The sequence below is a fragment of the Hemitrygon akajei genome, chromosome 4, assembly GCF_048418815.1.
Source record: "Hemitrygon akajei chromosome 4, sHemAka1.3, whole genome shotgun sequence".
Lineage (NCBI taxonomy): Eukaryota > Metazoa > Chordata > Chondrichthyes > Myliobatiformes > Dasyatidae > Hemitrygon > Hemitrygon akajei.
The window spans coordinates 166,468,871-166,481,189 of NC_133127.1; the positions used below are offsets into that span (position 1 = coordinate 166,468,871).

The 12,319-nt window shown below is 37.6% G+C and overlaps 1 protein-coding gene and 1 long non-coding RNA gene across 3 annotated transcripts in view; one reads left to right on the forward strand and one right to left on the reverse strand.

Moving 5' to 3' along the window:
- Positions 1-12,319, forward strand: part of nbeaa (neurobeachin a) — a 772,475-nt gene that overhangs the window by 271,211 nt on the left and 488,945 nt on the right. For both annotated transcript variants that reach the window (XM_073043888.1, XM_073043887.1), the window contains exon 24: positions 4,630-4,783. In XM_073043888.1, the coding sequence (XP_072899989.1) occupies positions 4,630-4,783 (154 nt within the window). The remainder of the gene's footprint in view (positions 1-4,629; positions 4,784-12,319) is intronic.
- The window catches only part of LOC140726904 (uncharacterized), a 284,399-nt gene that overhangs the window by 178,553 nt on the left and 93,527 nt on the right, over positions 1-12,319 (reverse strand). The gene's annotated exons all lie outside the window — the stretch shown is intronic.

Genomic DNA, 12,319 nt, shown 5'->3' on the forward strand with positions numbered 1-12,319 from the left:
CATTTCATTGACGCTTCACTCAACCATGGAACATCTGGACAGTGAAGATGCATACATCAGGATGTTCTTCATTGATTACAACTGCACTCAGTATTATCATCCCCTCAAAACTAGTCTATAAATTCCAAGACATAGGCTTCAATACCTCCTTGTACAACTGGATCTTCAATTTCCTTACTCACAGACCCCAGTCAGTTTGGATTGGCAACAACATCTCCCCCACAATCACCATCTGCACAGATGCACAATGAGGCTGTGTGCTTAACTCCCTGCACTATTAGCTTTATACTTATGATTGTGGCACTAAGCACAACTCAATGCCGTATTTACAATGTGCAGTGTCGCAGGAAAATGGCATCCATCATCAAGAATCCCCACCATCAAAACCATTCTGTCTTCTTGCTGCTGCTGTCAGGAAGGAGATATTGGAGTCTCAGGACCCATACCACCAGGGTCAGGAAGAGTTATTATTCCTCACCATCAGGCTCTTGAACCAGGACTCTTCATCTCATGTTCTCGATATTTATTGCTCGGTTATTTATTATTATCATGTTTCTTTGGTGTTCACACATTGGTTGTTTGTCCATCTTGTGTGCTAGTTTTCATTGATTCTGTGGTGTTTCTATGTATTTACTGTGAATGCCTCCAAGAAAATAAATTTCAAAGTTATATAAGGTGACAAATACAGTACTATGCAAATGTCTTATGCACATATATATAGCTAGGGTGCCTAAGACTTCTGCACAATATTATATTTATCAACATGGAGCGGAAAGTGAGTTTGTAAATCTGGTGGGAGCAAAGATGTTGGGAATGGCAGGGTTGGAGTACTGTGGGAGTGCTGTGAGACAGGTGGCAGAGAAGGAGTGCCTGGGGCAGGGGGTGGCATGGGTGCAGACACACCCAGCCCTGAGACACCAAGCAATGTTATTTGATTCCAAACAATTAGTTTATTGATCATCACAAAATGTCTCTCTGGTGTTTCCTACTCCCTTCCTCTTTTCCCAATCATGATTCCCCACTCCCTGTCCTCTTCCCTCTGTTGGTTCACAATAGAGACCTATTATCAGAATCAGGTTTTTACATCACTCACAAATGTCATGAAATTTGTTTTTTTTTGAAGCTGCAGCTGCAGTAGTGCAATGCAATACATAAAACTACTGCAGTACTGTGCAAAAGTCTTGGACAGCGTAGGTATATATATGTGCCTAAGACTTTTTACACAGTAATGTGTGTACCTTGGTAATTAATTTACTTTGAACTTTGAGATTCATTTATTTATCACATGTACACTGAAACATACAATGAAATACATTGCTTGCATTAACAACCAATGCAACTCAGGAATATGCAGGGAGGCAGCCCACAAGTGTGGCCACACACTTCAGTGCCAACAGTATTCCCACAATGTTCAGTAGAATGACACAAGCATCTTTATAAAATTCTGGGTAATTACTTTTGGAGTATTGCATTCAGTTCATGTTGCCCCATTATTGGCAGGATGTTGAGGCTTTGAAGAAGATGCAGAAGACATTAATCAGGGTGCTGCTTGGATTAGAGGGCACATACAGTAAGGGGAGGTTGGACAAACTTGGGGGGAGTGTTTCTCTGGAGTGGCAGAGGCTGGGAGAGACACCTGATAGAAATGTTGAAGTTTATGGGGGGGCATAGATTGAGTAGACAGCCAGTTTATTTTTCCCAGGGTCAAAACCTCTAATACTACAGGGCATCTATTTCAAGTGAGAGGAAATGTGCAAGGCAAGTTTTTTTTACATGCAGAATGGCGAGTACTTGGAATACACTGCCAGGGGTGGTAGTGGAGGTAAATAAATTCGAGATATTTAAGAGGCTCTTAGATTGCCACTTTAATATGTAAAAAAAGAGGAGGGAAATGGTCTTGAGTAGGCAGAAGGGACTAATTTAGTGGCTTCTAATTATTAGAAATTATTTTGGTACAACCTTCTGAGCTGAAGGGCCTGTTCCTGTGCTGTACTCTTTTATGTTCTAGTAAATTATTTAGGCTCCTTCATACCACATACATGTTCACGTTGCGCATCTTTCTGACTTGGAAATATATTGTCTTTCCTTCAGTTTTGTTCGATCTTCATCCTGATATTTCCTCCTTGACATCACTATAAGAGACTATCACCAGAAGGACCACCGCTCACAGTTCAAGAATCACCAGCTTTGCTAGAGCAATTAATAATGGACTCTCATCACTCGCCTTGAGAGCAGTGCCCTGAGTCCAAAACAATAATGAATAATAATACTAACTATCCAATTGCCTTGCCTTCTGGAATTTACTTTTTTGTTTATGGGATGAGGACTTAGCAAGTGTGGCTAGCATTTGTTACCCCTAACATGCATAGTTTGCCATGCTGGGCATTTCAAAGTATTTTTAAGAGTCATGCATGTTAGTTGGTCTGGAGGCTATGTGGCAATTCCCTCAAATGTCATTAAAACTAATGGACTTTGATATCATGCAGTATTTTAATGATCACTTGCACAATATTTTGATTTTTATATCAAAACTATGGGTAGTTAAATTGTTGTGATGGGATTTGAACTTGCTTATAGGGACTTATTGTCAAGGTCTCTGTATACCATTGCCTTGTATCTAATACCTTGCTGCTTTTTACCTGAAAACCGTGGGATTCCAGAAATATGGATCTTTTATTTCGTTCAGGGATGTGATTAGGAGGAGGTATTTTTTGAGCATGTACAATTCACATCACTTCCTAAGTAGAACATAGAATAGTACTGCACGTTACAGGCCCTTCGGCCCACAATGTTGTGCCGACCCTCAAACCCTGCCTCCCATATAACCCCCCACCTTAAATTCCTCCATATACCTGTCAGTAGTCTCTTAAACTTCACTAGTGTATCTGCCTCTACCACTGACTCAGGCAGTGCATTCCATGCACCAGCCACTCTCTGAGTGAAAAACCTTCTTCTAATATCCCCCTTGAACTTCCCTCCCCTTACCTTAAAGCCATGTCCTCTTGTACTGAGCAGTAGTGCCCTGGGGAAGAGGCGCTGGCTGTCCACTCTGTCTATTTCTCTTAATATCTTGTACACCTCTATCATGTCTCCTCTCATCCTCCTTCTCTCCAAAGAGTAAAGCCCTAGCTCCCTTAATCTCTGATCATAATCCATACTCTCTAAACCAGGCAGCATCCTGGTAAATCTCCTCTGTACCCTTTCCAATGCTTCCACATCCTTCCTATACTGAGACGACCAGAACTGGACACAGTACTCCAAGTGTGGCCTAACTAGAGTTTTATAGAGCTGCATCATTACATCGCGTCTCTTAAACTCTATCCTTCGACTTATGAAAGCTAACACCCCATAAGCTTTCTTAACTACCCTATCTACCTGTGAGGCAACTTTCAGGGATCTGTGGACATGTATCCCCAGATCTCTCTGCTCCTCCACACTACCAAGTATCCTACCATTTACTTTGTACTCTGCCTTTAGTGTATTTAGTGTGGATTAGTCTTTTGCACTGGAAGTCATCGCGAACTATGCTTAAGCTGTTCTTATTATCCAGGTTAAGCAAGGTCAGGAATTATATTATATTGCTTGCTCAATTCAGATCAAATTATAGAAGTTGTGTAAATATTGTGCACTTTTATGTTTTATTTACTTGCATTCAGTACTTTGTTGCATTGATTGACATATATATGATGGGTATTCATGTTTTTAAAAAGTCTAAAGAAGACCAGTGCAGCTATTTTCTGAAGTTGGCTGTTAAACCTATCTTGGAAGGTGAAATCTTTTCTTGGGCTTCTGTGTGTGTTGGTGTAGAAATTCTCCAAAAGATTTCTATTTAGTTCTATTTCCTGATGTGAAATATAAAATTATTCATATTTAGCTGAAACTTAGCATATTTGGTTCTGTTTAGCAACTGTCAAGAATTACGGAATCACGATGCATGCTCACTGTTATTGCTGGAGCTCTCTGTGAAGTTAGTACACATCACTAGTTATTTTCCTACTTTATGTACATCAGAAATACTACCAATTAAAATATTATCCATAGCTGAAAAATCTGAAAGTGAAAGAGTGTTTTGGAGGAAGGTGGGGCATCATGATGAGGTGATCCACACCTGCAGGTTGATAAACACTCTACACTTGACAATTACTTTCTAAAATTAACCTCTATTCTACAAATTTCTCTACAAAATTTCTCAACCTGCTTATGTAAACACATTTATAAAATTCATTAACTTCAGCAAGCTCCTTTTTTTTCTTTAATGTTTGTTTTTGTCTGTTTGCATTTTTAATACTTTAAAAGCTAGACAGATTTATTGCTATCATTAAACATAATAGAAAGTAATCATAACGGTAGTAAAGTTAACTTAAGAAGGATACTGACAAAGATGGGACAGAACAAGTAGATGAACTCTTATTGATAGCTTCCAGATCCTTTTTTAAACTTTACAAAACTGCATTTGGGACCATTGGCTAAAATACAGCTATCTGAATTCATACAAGATTGTCAACAATAAATTTTCTTTATTGATTTCAGTTACTTGTTAAATCTAATCAATGTCAGTATTTTTATGTGATTTTGCAACTTCATTTGAACAACAGGGAAGTAGTAACTCAATAATTTATGTTGTTACAGTCATACTTCAAAGTCGGTGATGGATTTTGTGAATAGCAATGAGAATATTATTTTTGTGCACAATACAATTCATCTCATTTCCCAGATGGTGGACAACATCATCATTGCTTGTGGTGGAATTTTGCCTTTGTTATCAGCAGCCACATCCCCCACGGTAAGTACTAAGTATAATGTTGTCAGTGTTGTTTACCAGAAAATAAATCAGTTATTTTTTTGAAATACTGCAACTTGGTGAAATATTTCACCATGTTGTATTGTAATACAAGAGTTTATGTTATTAAACTAATGAGATTAAAATCAAATATTTGTCATATTTTAAGCATTAGGCTGACCTATAATTTAATCATGGTGTTTTAGGGTTTAATGTGCAGAAATATACATATGATAAGAACATGCAGATAAAGACTGACTCACTCTCTCTCTCTCGCTCTCGCTCTCTCGCTCTTTCTTTCTTTCTTTCTTTCTTTCTTTCTTTTCAGTCCAGGTTATCATTCCAGCATAAATATAAAATGAGCAGACTTAAATTGGAGCTATCCAAATTCATAATTCAGCCTCAGGTTTTTAAATTAAAACCTAAAAAACAAAGGGATATTTTTCAGTTTTTGGCGGCATGGCAGAAATGTTTGAGTTTAGATCATGGCCACAAATGAAAAGTGGCACCCATTTAATTCTGAAGAGATTTAATTTTTAAAATTATTAATTTTAAGAGATAAAAGTTTAGAAAATATGCAGTATACCTTACACTGGTCAAGTTTTGTATTAAGTACAAAGATGCCAGGGAATGATACGAGTAAATTTTGGCAATGCAGAAGAAAAAGGGTCATGGGTGAAATGAACCCTCATGCTTCCTCTCCTTTTTAGATATTAAATGTTTGAATTGGTTTTGCTGCCATGTTGGATTTGGTTGAATAGAGTGAAAGGTTTATGAAAGAAAGGAGGGTTGTTCTTTTTTAGGAAAGAGCTATGGAAATAGATTTCCGAGGCAGAGAGGTTTCTATAATTAGTTTGTAGCATCTCAAGAGGAGCTGACTTACTGATGTAGAAATCTGGCCAGGATATTGTGGGTCCAAATAAGGGTAGATGATAGTTTTGCCACTATATATCATCTTCCAGTACAGAAAGTTCAATTTTCACCACTACACTATGCTTCTGCCATTGATAGAATGAGTAATATCTTTATTTGTCACATGTACAGTACATTGAAACATTGAAATGTACAGTGACCAATGACCAACACAGTCTGAGTATATGCTTGGGGCCATTAGTGTCACTATACTTCTGGGATCAGCATAGCATGACCAAAACTTACTAACTCTAACACACATATCCTTGTAAAGTGGGAAGAAACAGGAACACCCAGAGGGGTGAGCATGCAGACTCTTTACAGACAGTAATGAGAATTGAACCCCAATCTTACAACTGGCACTGCAAAGTGTTAGGCTCACTGCTATGCTACTATGCTGCCCATCTTCCTGCCCATTTTCCTATTTGTGCTGCTACTACTTTTCAAATATCTTACTACTGTTCCAATAGGATGATTTTGCTGAACAACCATTTGTGTGGGACTTTATTAAAAGCTTCTGAATATCAATGAAAATGATGTCAATAATATTCCCTTCATCAGTTTTTTCATTTATTCTATCAACAAATTAAATCAGTTCAGTCAAATATGATTTCGTTAAGAAATCTATTCTAGCTGCTTTTCATCAGATCAAACTTCAAAGAGCCTATTAATCTTATTTTGCTGACTACTGTTTATAAAAGCTTCTTGTATAATAAATGCCAGCCTGAGACTTGTTTTATGCAGGAATGCAGTACTTGGTATTTTCTGGCTCTTGTAGGTAGGAGTATAGAAGATTACAGCCAACCCTTATACCAGGGGTGGCCAAACTTACTTATGTAAGAGCCACATACGATTAACTTCAGATGTTTGAGAGCCGCAAAACATGAACAAAATTTACACACCAAATTTTATTGTTACATACACATTTTGTTACAAACATTTTATATAAATGTTAAGAAATACATGTATGCAATAATATTTATTCATGCATGTAGTTTTTTTAAACTGTTAATTTGTATTAGTTTCAGTAATCATAATGTACATATATTTTTATGACATAAACAGACAATGCTACAATTATCAGGCTATTAAAGCTGCTATTTACTGCCAGTAGAGATCTTATGGATCTCCATCTTGGCTGTGAGTTGTTGAAAATCCGGCTGATATGTTGTTAAGGCTGCACAAATTAGCTCCATCAGATGTTGATTTGTAAGGATTGCACAATGCTTTGACTTGACAAACTTCAATACAGAGTACAGTGATTCACAGCAGTATGTTGTGCTGAAAATTGAGATGAGTCACACACAGGTTTTCTTCAGTTCAGGATATTTTATTTCTGAAACTTGTTTCCAGAACTCAATTGTAGACTGGGATTTATGAATCATCTTTAGACCAGGTCCTCCTGTAATTCCATTAGTTCCATTTCCACAGCAGATGATTCTATAACCAGAGGTTTGAGAATTGGACAACCATCATTGACCACATCAACCATGAATGGATTTACAAGAAAGGCAAAGCAGGGCTTCACCTTCTGCAAGTCATCAAACCTGGCTAGGAAATTATCAAGCAGTCCTTGTAACTTATCTTTGTATTCTTCCAGTTTGTGGTCTTTTATTTCAATATCATGTTTGCTGTTGTGTGCTGGGGCAGCAAGCTGAGGGTAGCAGACACCAACAGAATCAGCAAACTCATTTGTAAGGCCAGTGATGTTGTGGGGGTGGAACTGGACTCTCTGATGGCGGTGTCTGAAAAGACGATGCTGTCCAAGTTGCATGCCATCTTGGACAACGACTCCCATCCACTCCATAATGTACTGGTTAGGCACAGGAGTACATTCAGCCAGAGACTCATTCCACCGAGATGTAACACTGAACGTCATAGGAAGTCATTCCTACCTGTGGCCATCAAACTTTACAACTCCTCCCTTGGAGTGTCAGACACCCTGAACCAATAGGCTGGTCCTGGACTTATTTTTCCACTTGGCATGATTAACTTGTTATTATTTAATTATTTATGGTTTTATATTGCTATATTTCTTCACTATTCTTGATGGTGCGGCTGTAACGAAACCCAGTTTCCCTCGGGATCAATAAAGGTTGTCTGTCTGTCTGTCAATATCAGGGAATGCATTTGCTTTCCTACTGAGATTGGGAAACTGAATGAAGTTTCTTGATAATATGTCTCTTTGAAAATTTTTTATTTTATTCTGAAAGTGGAAAATGGTCAGAGTAAGATCAGAAACAATCTTATCTTTCCCCTGGAGTGCCAAGTTGAGAGTTTTTAGATGATTCATTATATCAGTGAGGAGCATCAGATCTTGCATCCATTCATCATTTTCCAGTTGAGGATAGGATCTTTATTTTAAGAAAAGTTATAATAGGTTCCAACAAATCCACAAACCTACTCAAGACATTGCTGGTTGACAGCCACCGCACAATGCAGTAGAAAGAGACATCATTGGGTTTATCTTCAAGCTCCAGTTCTTCAATAAAATTTTTGAACTGGCGATGGGTCTTCCCATTTAAGTGTATGAAATTGACAATTTCAAGAACAGATTTCATAACGTTTTCATACTTGAAGTATCTGGCTGCCAGGTGTTCACGATGAATAATGCAATGAACAGGGAGAAACTCTGGAAAGCTGGGATCACTTTTTGTAAGTGCAATTAATCCTGCATTTTTCCCCACCATTGCAGGTGCTCCATCTGTTGCAACACTGACAAGTTTATTCAGTGGAACATCAGCATTTGTTAAGGCTCTGTCGAGCGCATTTTTAATGTCAACACCACGAGTTGTTTCTTTTAATGCCACCAAGTCCAATATCTCTTCTTTCACAGTTACATCAGAGGAAACATAACAAATAAATACCGCCAGTTGTGGGTTTTCTTCTATATCTGTAGATTCATTAAGCGCTAAGCTGAATGCAAGGGAATTCTTTACAGCATTTTACATTTTGCCTGCAACATCAGCACTGATCTGGGAGATACGCATCTCTGTAGTGTGGCATGAAACTGGTGTTTGTGCTATTAGTCACTGAAGTTTTGTGTTATTTGGATCTAACACTGCAACAACTTCAGCTATATTCTTCTTAACAAATTCGCCATCAGAACGTGGGCGTTTAGCATGAGCAATATTCCATGATGTAACAAAACTAGCTTTAGTCGTTGTATCAGCTTCCTTACTGAACGTTGTCAACAGTGTCTGCTGGCTATTTAGAGATGATTTTAGCACAGTTAATTTGTTTTTCCGTAATTCAGATTTACGTGGATAATCAGCCAAAAAGTGTTTGTGATTTGTTTCATAATGGCGTTTCAAATTACTGGCTTTGTAATGACTGAGTGACACATTGCAGATAAGACATAAAGGTTTACCTGCTTTAACGGTGAATGCAAAATCTTCCTCCCACTGTGGCTTAAAATGTCTGTTTTCATCTTCATATTTTTGTTTCTTACAATTTGATGATGCCATCTTCCTTCACAAAATTTTCACAGACACTTGTAAACAAAACTTGCATCCACAGTGTACCAACTAGGTCTGCACAATTCAGTGTCCTGTGTTACACTGTGTTAATGTACATGACATGAGTGAGGTCAGACCTAGATTCACTAACACTTTGAGTGCCAAACGCCGTAGATCTATGTCGGCGCTACTTTTGCCTTCATCGCCCAACGACATAGAAATATGTCATGTATTTTGAAATTCACGCCTCTGTCTTCAAGCTGTCTTCAGCACCTGGTAGCAATTTTCAGCAACTCTTGAGTGATGGAGTTAAGTCTCAAGGGATTTCCCGCGGTTCTATTTATCACCAAAATGCTTTCCCATTCATTTCTACGCAACGGCAGCATGTAGTAAAAAGGAGGTCAACCAACATATTTCCATGAGCCACACATTGAATGCCAAAGAGCCGCGGTTTGGCCACCCCTGCCTTATACAATCTCTGTTCACATCCTCAGATACAACCCATCAGGACCCATGATAGCTAATTGCTCTGGTATCTCATCTTTATCAATATTCACACCATTCATAATCTCTGTTACATTGCCTTCTGTGATTTCCCAATCTCTCTCTTAATAAAGAAAGATTCAAGTGTTCATTTGTAATTCCAGCTATGCTTTCTGCCACAATGTCTAAATAATCATCTTTGTCTCTAATTAGCCACTACCTATTTACTGTTTACATACCTTTGGCAATATTTGGATTTTAATGTTAACTGTTTTTCATACACTCAAACTTTACTTTCTGTATCATTTCCTCTTAGTTTACTGTAGTCAGACTGCCTTTTTTGGAGTTAGTCACCTGACATATGTCAAGCATCTTTTTTCTTAGAATGTGTTTTCCAACTCTTTTGTCATTTGAGGAGCTCTGACCTTTGGTTCACTTCATTGACAATTATGTAGTCCTTACTAGAAACATAAGCTCTTTAAAAGTCAAACATTGTTCCATTACCTATTTTACCAGTGGTATCTAATTGTTAAGTTCTGAAAGGTTTGAGCTGATGAAAACAGTGGAACAGATTTCTTAAAAGAAAATATCACAGTTGACTGAACTGATTAAATTTTTGATGAGAGAATTAAGAAGGCTGATGAATAGAACATTAAAGATATCATCACGGAGATTCACAAGGCTATTGATGAAGTTCCACACATATAGCTGTTCAACATAAATGAATCCAATTTAATTGAAAGATAGTAATAGCATGGACAGGAAATGGTTTAAAGATAGAAAGCAGAGTGTGGGGTAAAATGTTGACTGCAGAATGGTAATGGTGTAACAAACATCTACAATTGGTCCTCCTTATCCGCGGATTCCATATGCGCGGATTCAACCAACCACAGATTGGGAAAACCCGGAAGTTCTGTCTCCAGCACTCGTTGTTTGAGCATGTACAGACTTATTTTTTCTTGTCATTATTCCCTAAACAATACAGTATAACAATTATTTACATAGAATTTACATTATATTAGGTACTATAAGTAATCTAGAGATGATTTAAAAGTACAGGCAGTCCCCGGGCTATGAATGAGTTCCATTCCTGAGTCTGTCTTTAAGTCGGATTTGAAGTTGGAACAGGTACATCCGGTATTATTTAGCGTCAGTTAGTCAAATGTTTTTCGTAGTATATAGTATATATTTTACCTTTCTCTGCATATAAAACTTCAGAAACATATGTATTTCAATAATTAAACCACTGCGTTGCTTAGTAATAATTGTAGCTTTCATCAGGGCAGAGCCTTTCACATGCTCCATTAAAATTGTTCTGATTGTTGATCGGCTGTAGCCTAACACTTTTCCAAGGACCGATGGCGTTTCACCTCTTTCTGTTCGCTTTATTACTTCCAACTTATTTTCAATCGTGATTATTTTCATGAAAGGAAACATTGTGGATTCAGAGCTGCGCCAGGTTCTAATGTCCACTACACTGAGATCTGTTAAATAAAGTCTGGGGTTCTGCTGGGTCCTAAAGACCACCGCACCGGAATAGGTTAAATAAGGGACTTGAGCATCCGCGAATTTTGGTATCCGCGAGGGGTCCTGGAACCAATTCCCTGCGGATAAGGAGGGCCGATTGTACTTTAATATGAATATTTGGTTCCACTTTTTCCTGGCCTAATTATTTATTATCCCATTAAAGTTAGTCCTCCTCTAATTTAGAAATTATTTAGATTTATGCATCCCATTTCTATTATTATCTAAACTTTCAGATCCAATGGTCACTGCAGGATTTTCACTGACTCTGTCCAGCTGATCCTCCCCACTCCCAGAAGCAGATCTATCAATGTCTCCCTACTCATTGGCTGAGTAATATACAGAAAAATGTAACTCTCTTGAACTCATTTCAGAAATGTATCAGAAATGATCAGAGATTTCACCCTTTGCTCTTCATCTTGGCATTATTTCTGTCAATATTAAGGTAATTGACATTTCTTGATGTCACCACACTATAATTCTTGCATATTTCTGTAATGTTGCTTCTCATTGCTTCTCGATGAACCCTTGAACCCCTTTAAGAAACAATTATTCACTTGTTAACCTGATTGATCTATTCGGACTTTTATCTACCTTATAGTCATAGAGTAATTTCATGGCTGCACACTAATCATTTGTGTATCATGTGAATTTTTCTCTCTTTGGCAAGGAAGCAAATGTGTAGATTGTCAAGAACTCACATATGAGCTTGCATTTAATCCAGTAAAAATGCTGCTCTTCCAACTTCTTGTACAAGGTGCTCCCAGCAAAATGCCTATTTTATGAAGTCAGGACTGTTTTTACTGAGAGCATCTTCCCCTGCCATCATCAAAAATGGTGATGACAAAGAGAAATATATTTGACATCAAAATGCAAAAAATAAACAGTAAAACAAAACTACTTAAGTAACACTAGATTATATGTATTTACCCAAATTTTGAGGTAAAATTGAACATGCATCAGTTTTTATTTCATGTAAATTGTGTTTCAGTGCATCTATTGGAAGCTCAGGTAAAGAAAGCCACACTTTAATTTTCAAAGTGATCAGGCATTTGTTAAAGGGTGATGTGCAGAATGAGGAGGGGTCACATTGACTAGGTTTGTATTTACTACCATTTAGAAATATATAAGTCCATAAGATATGGGAGCAGTGTGAGGCCAT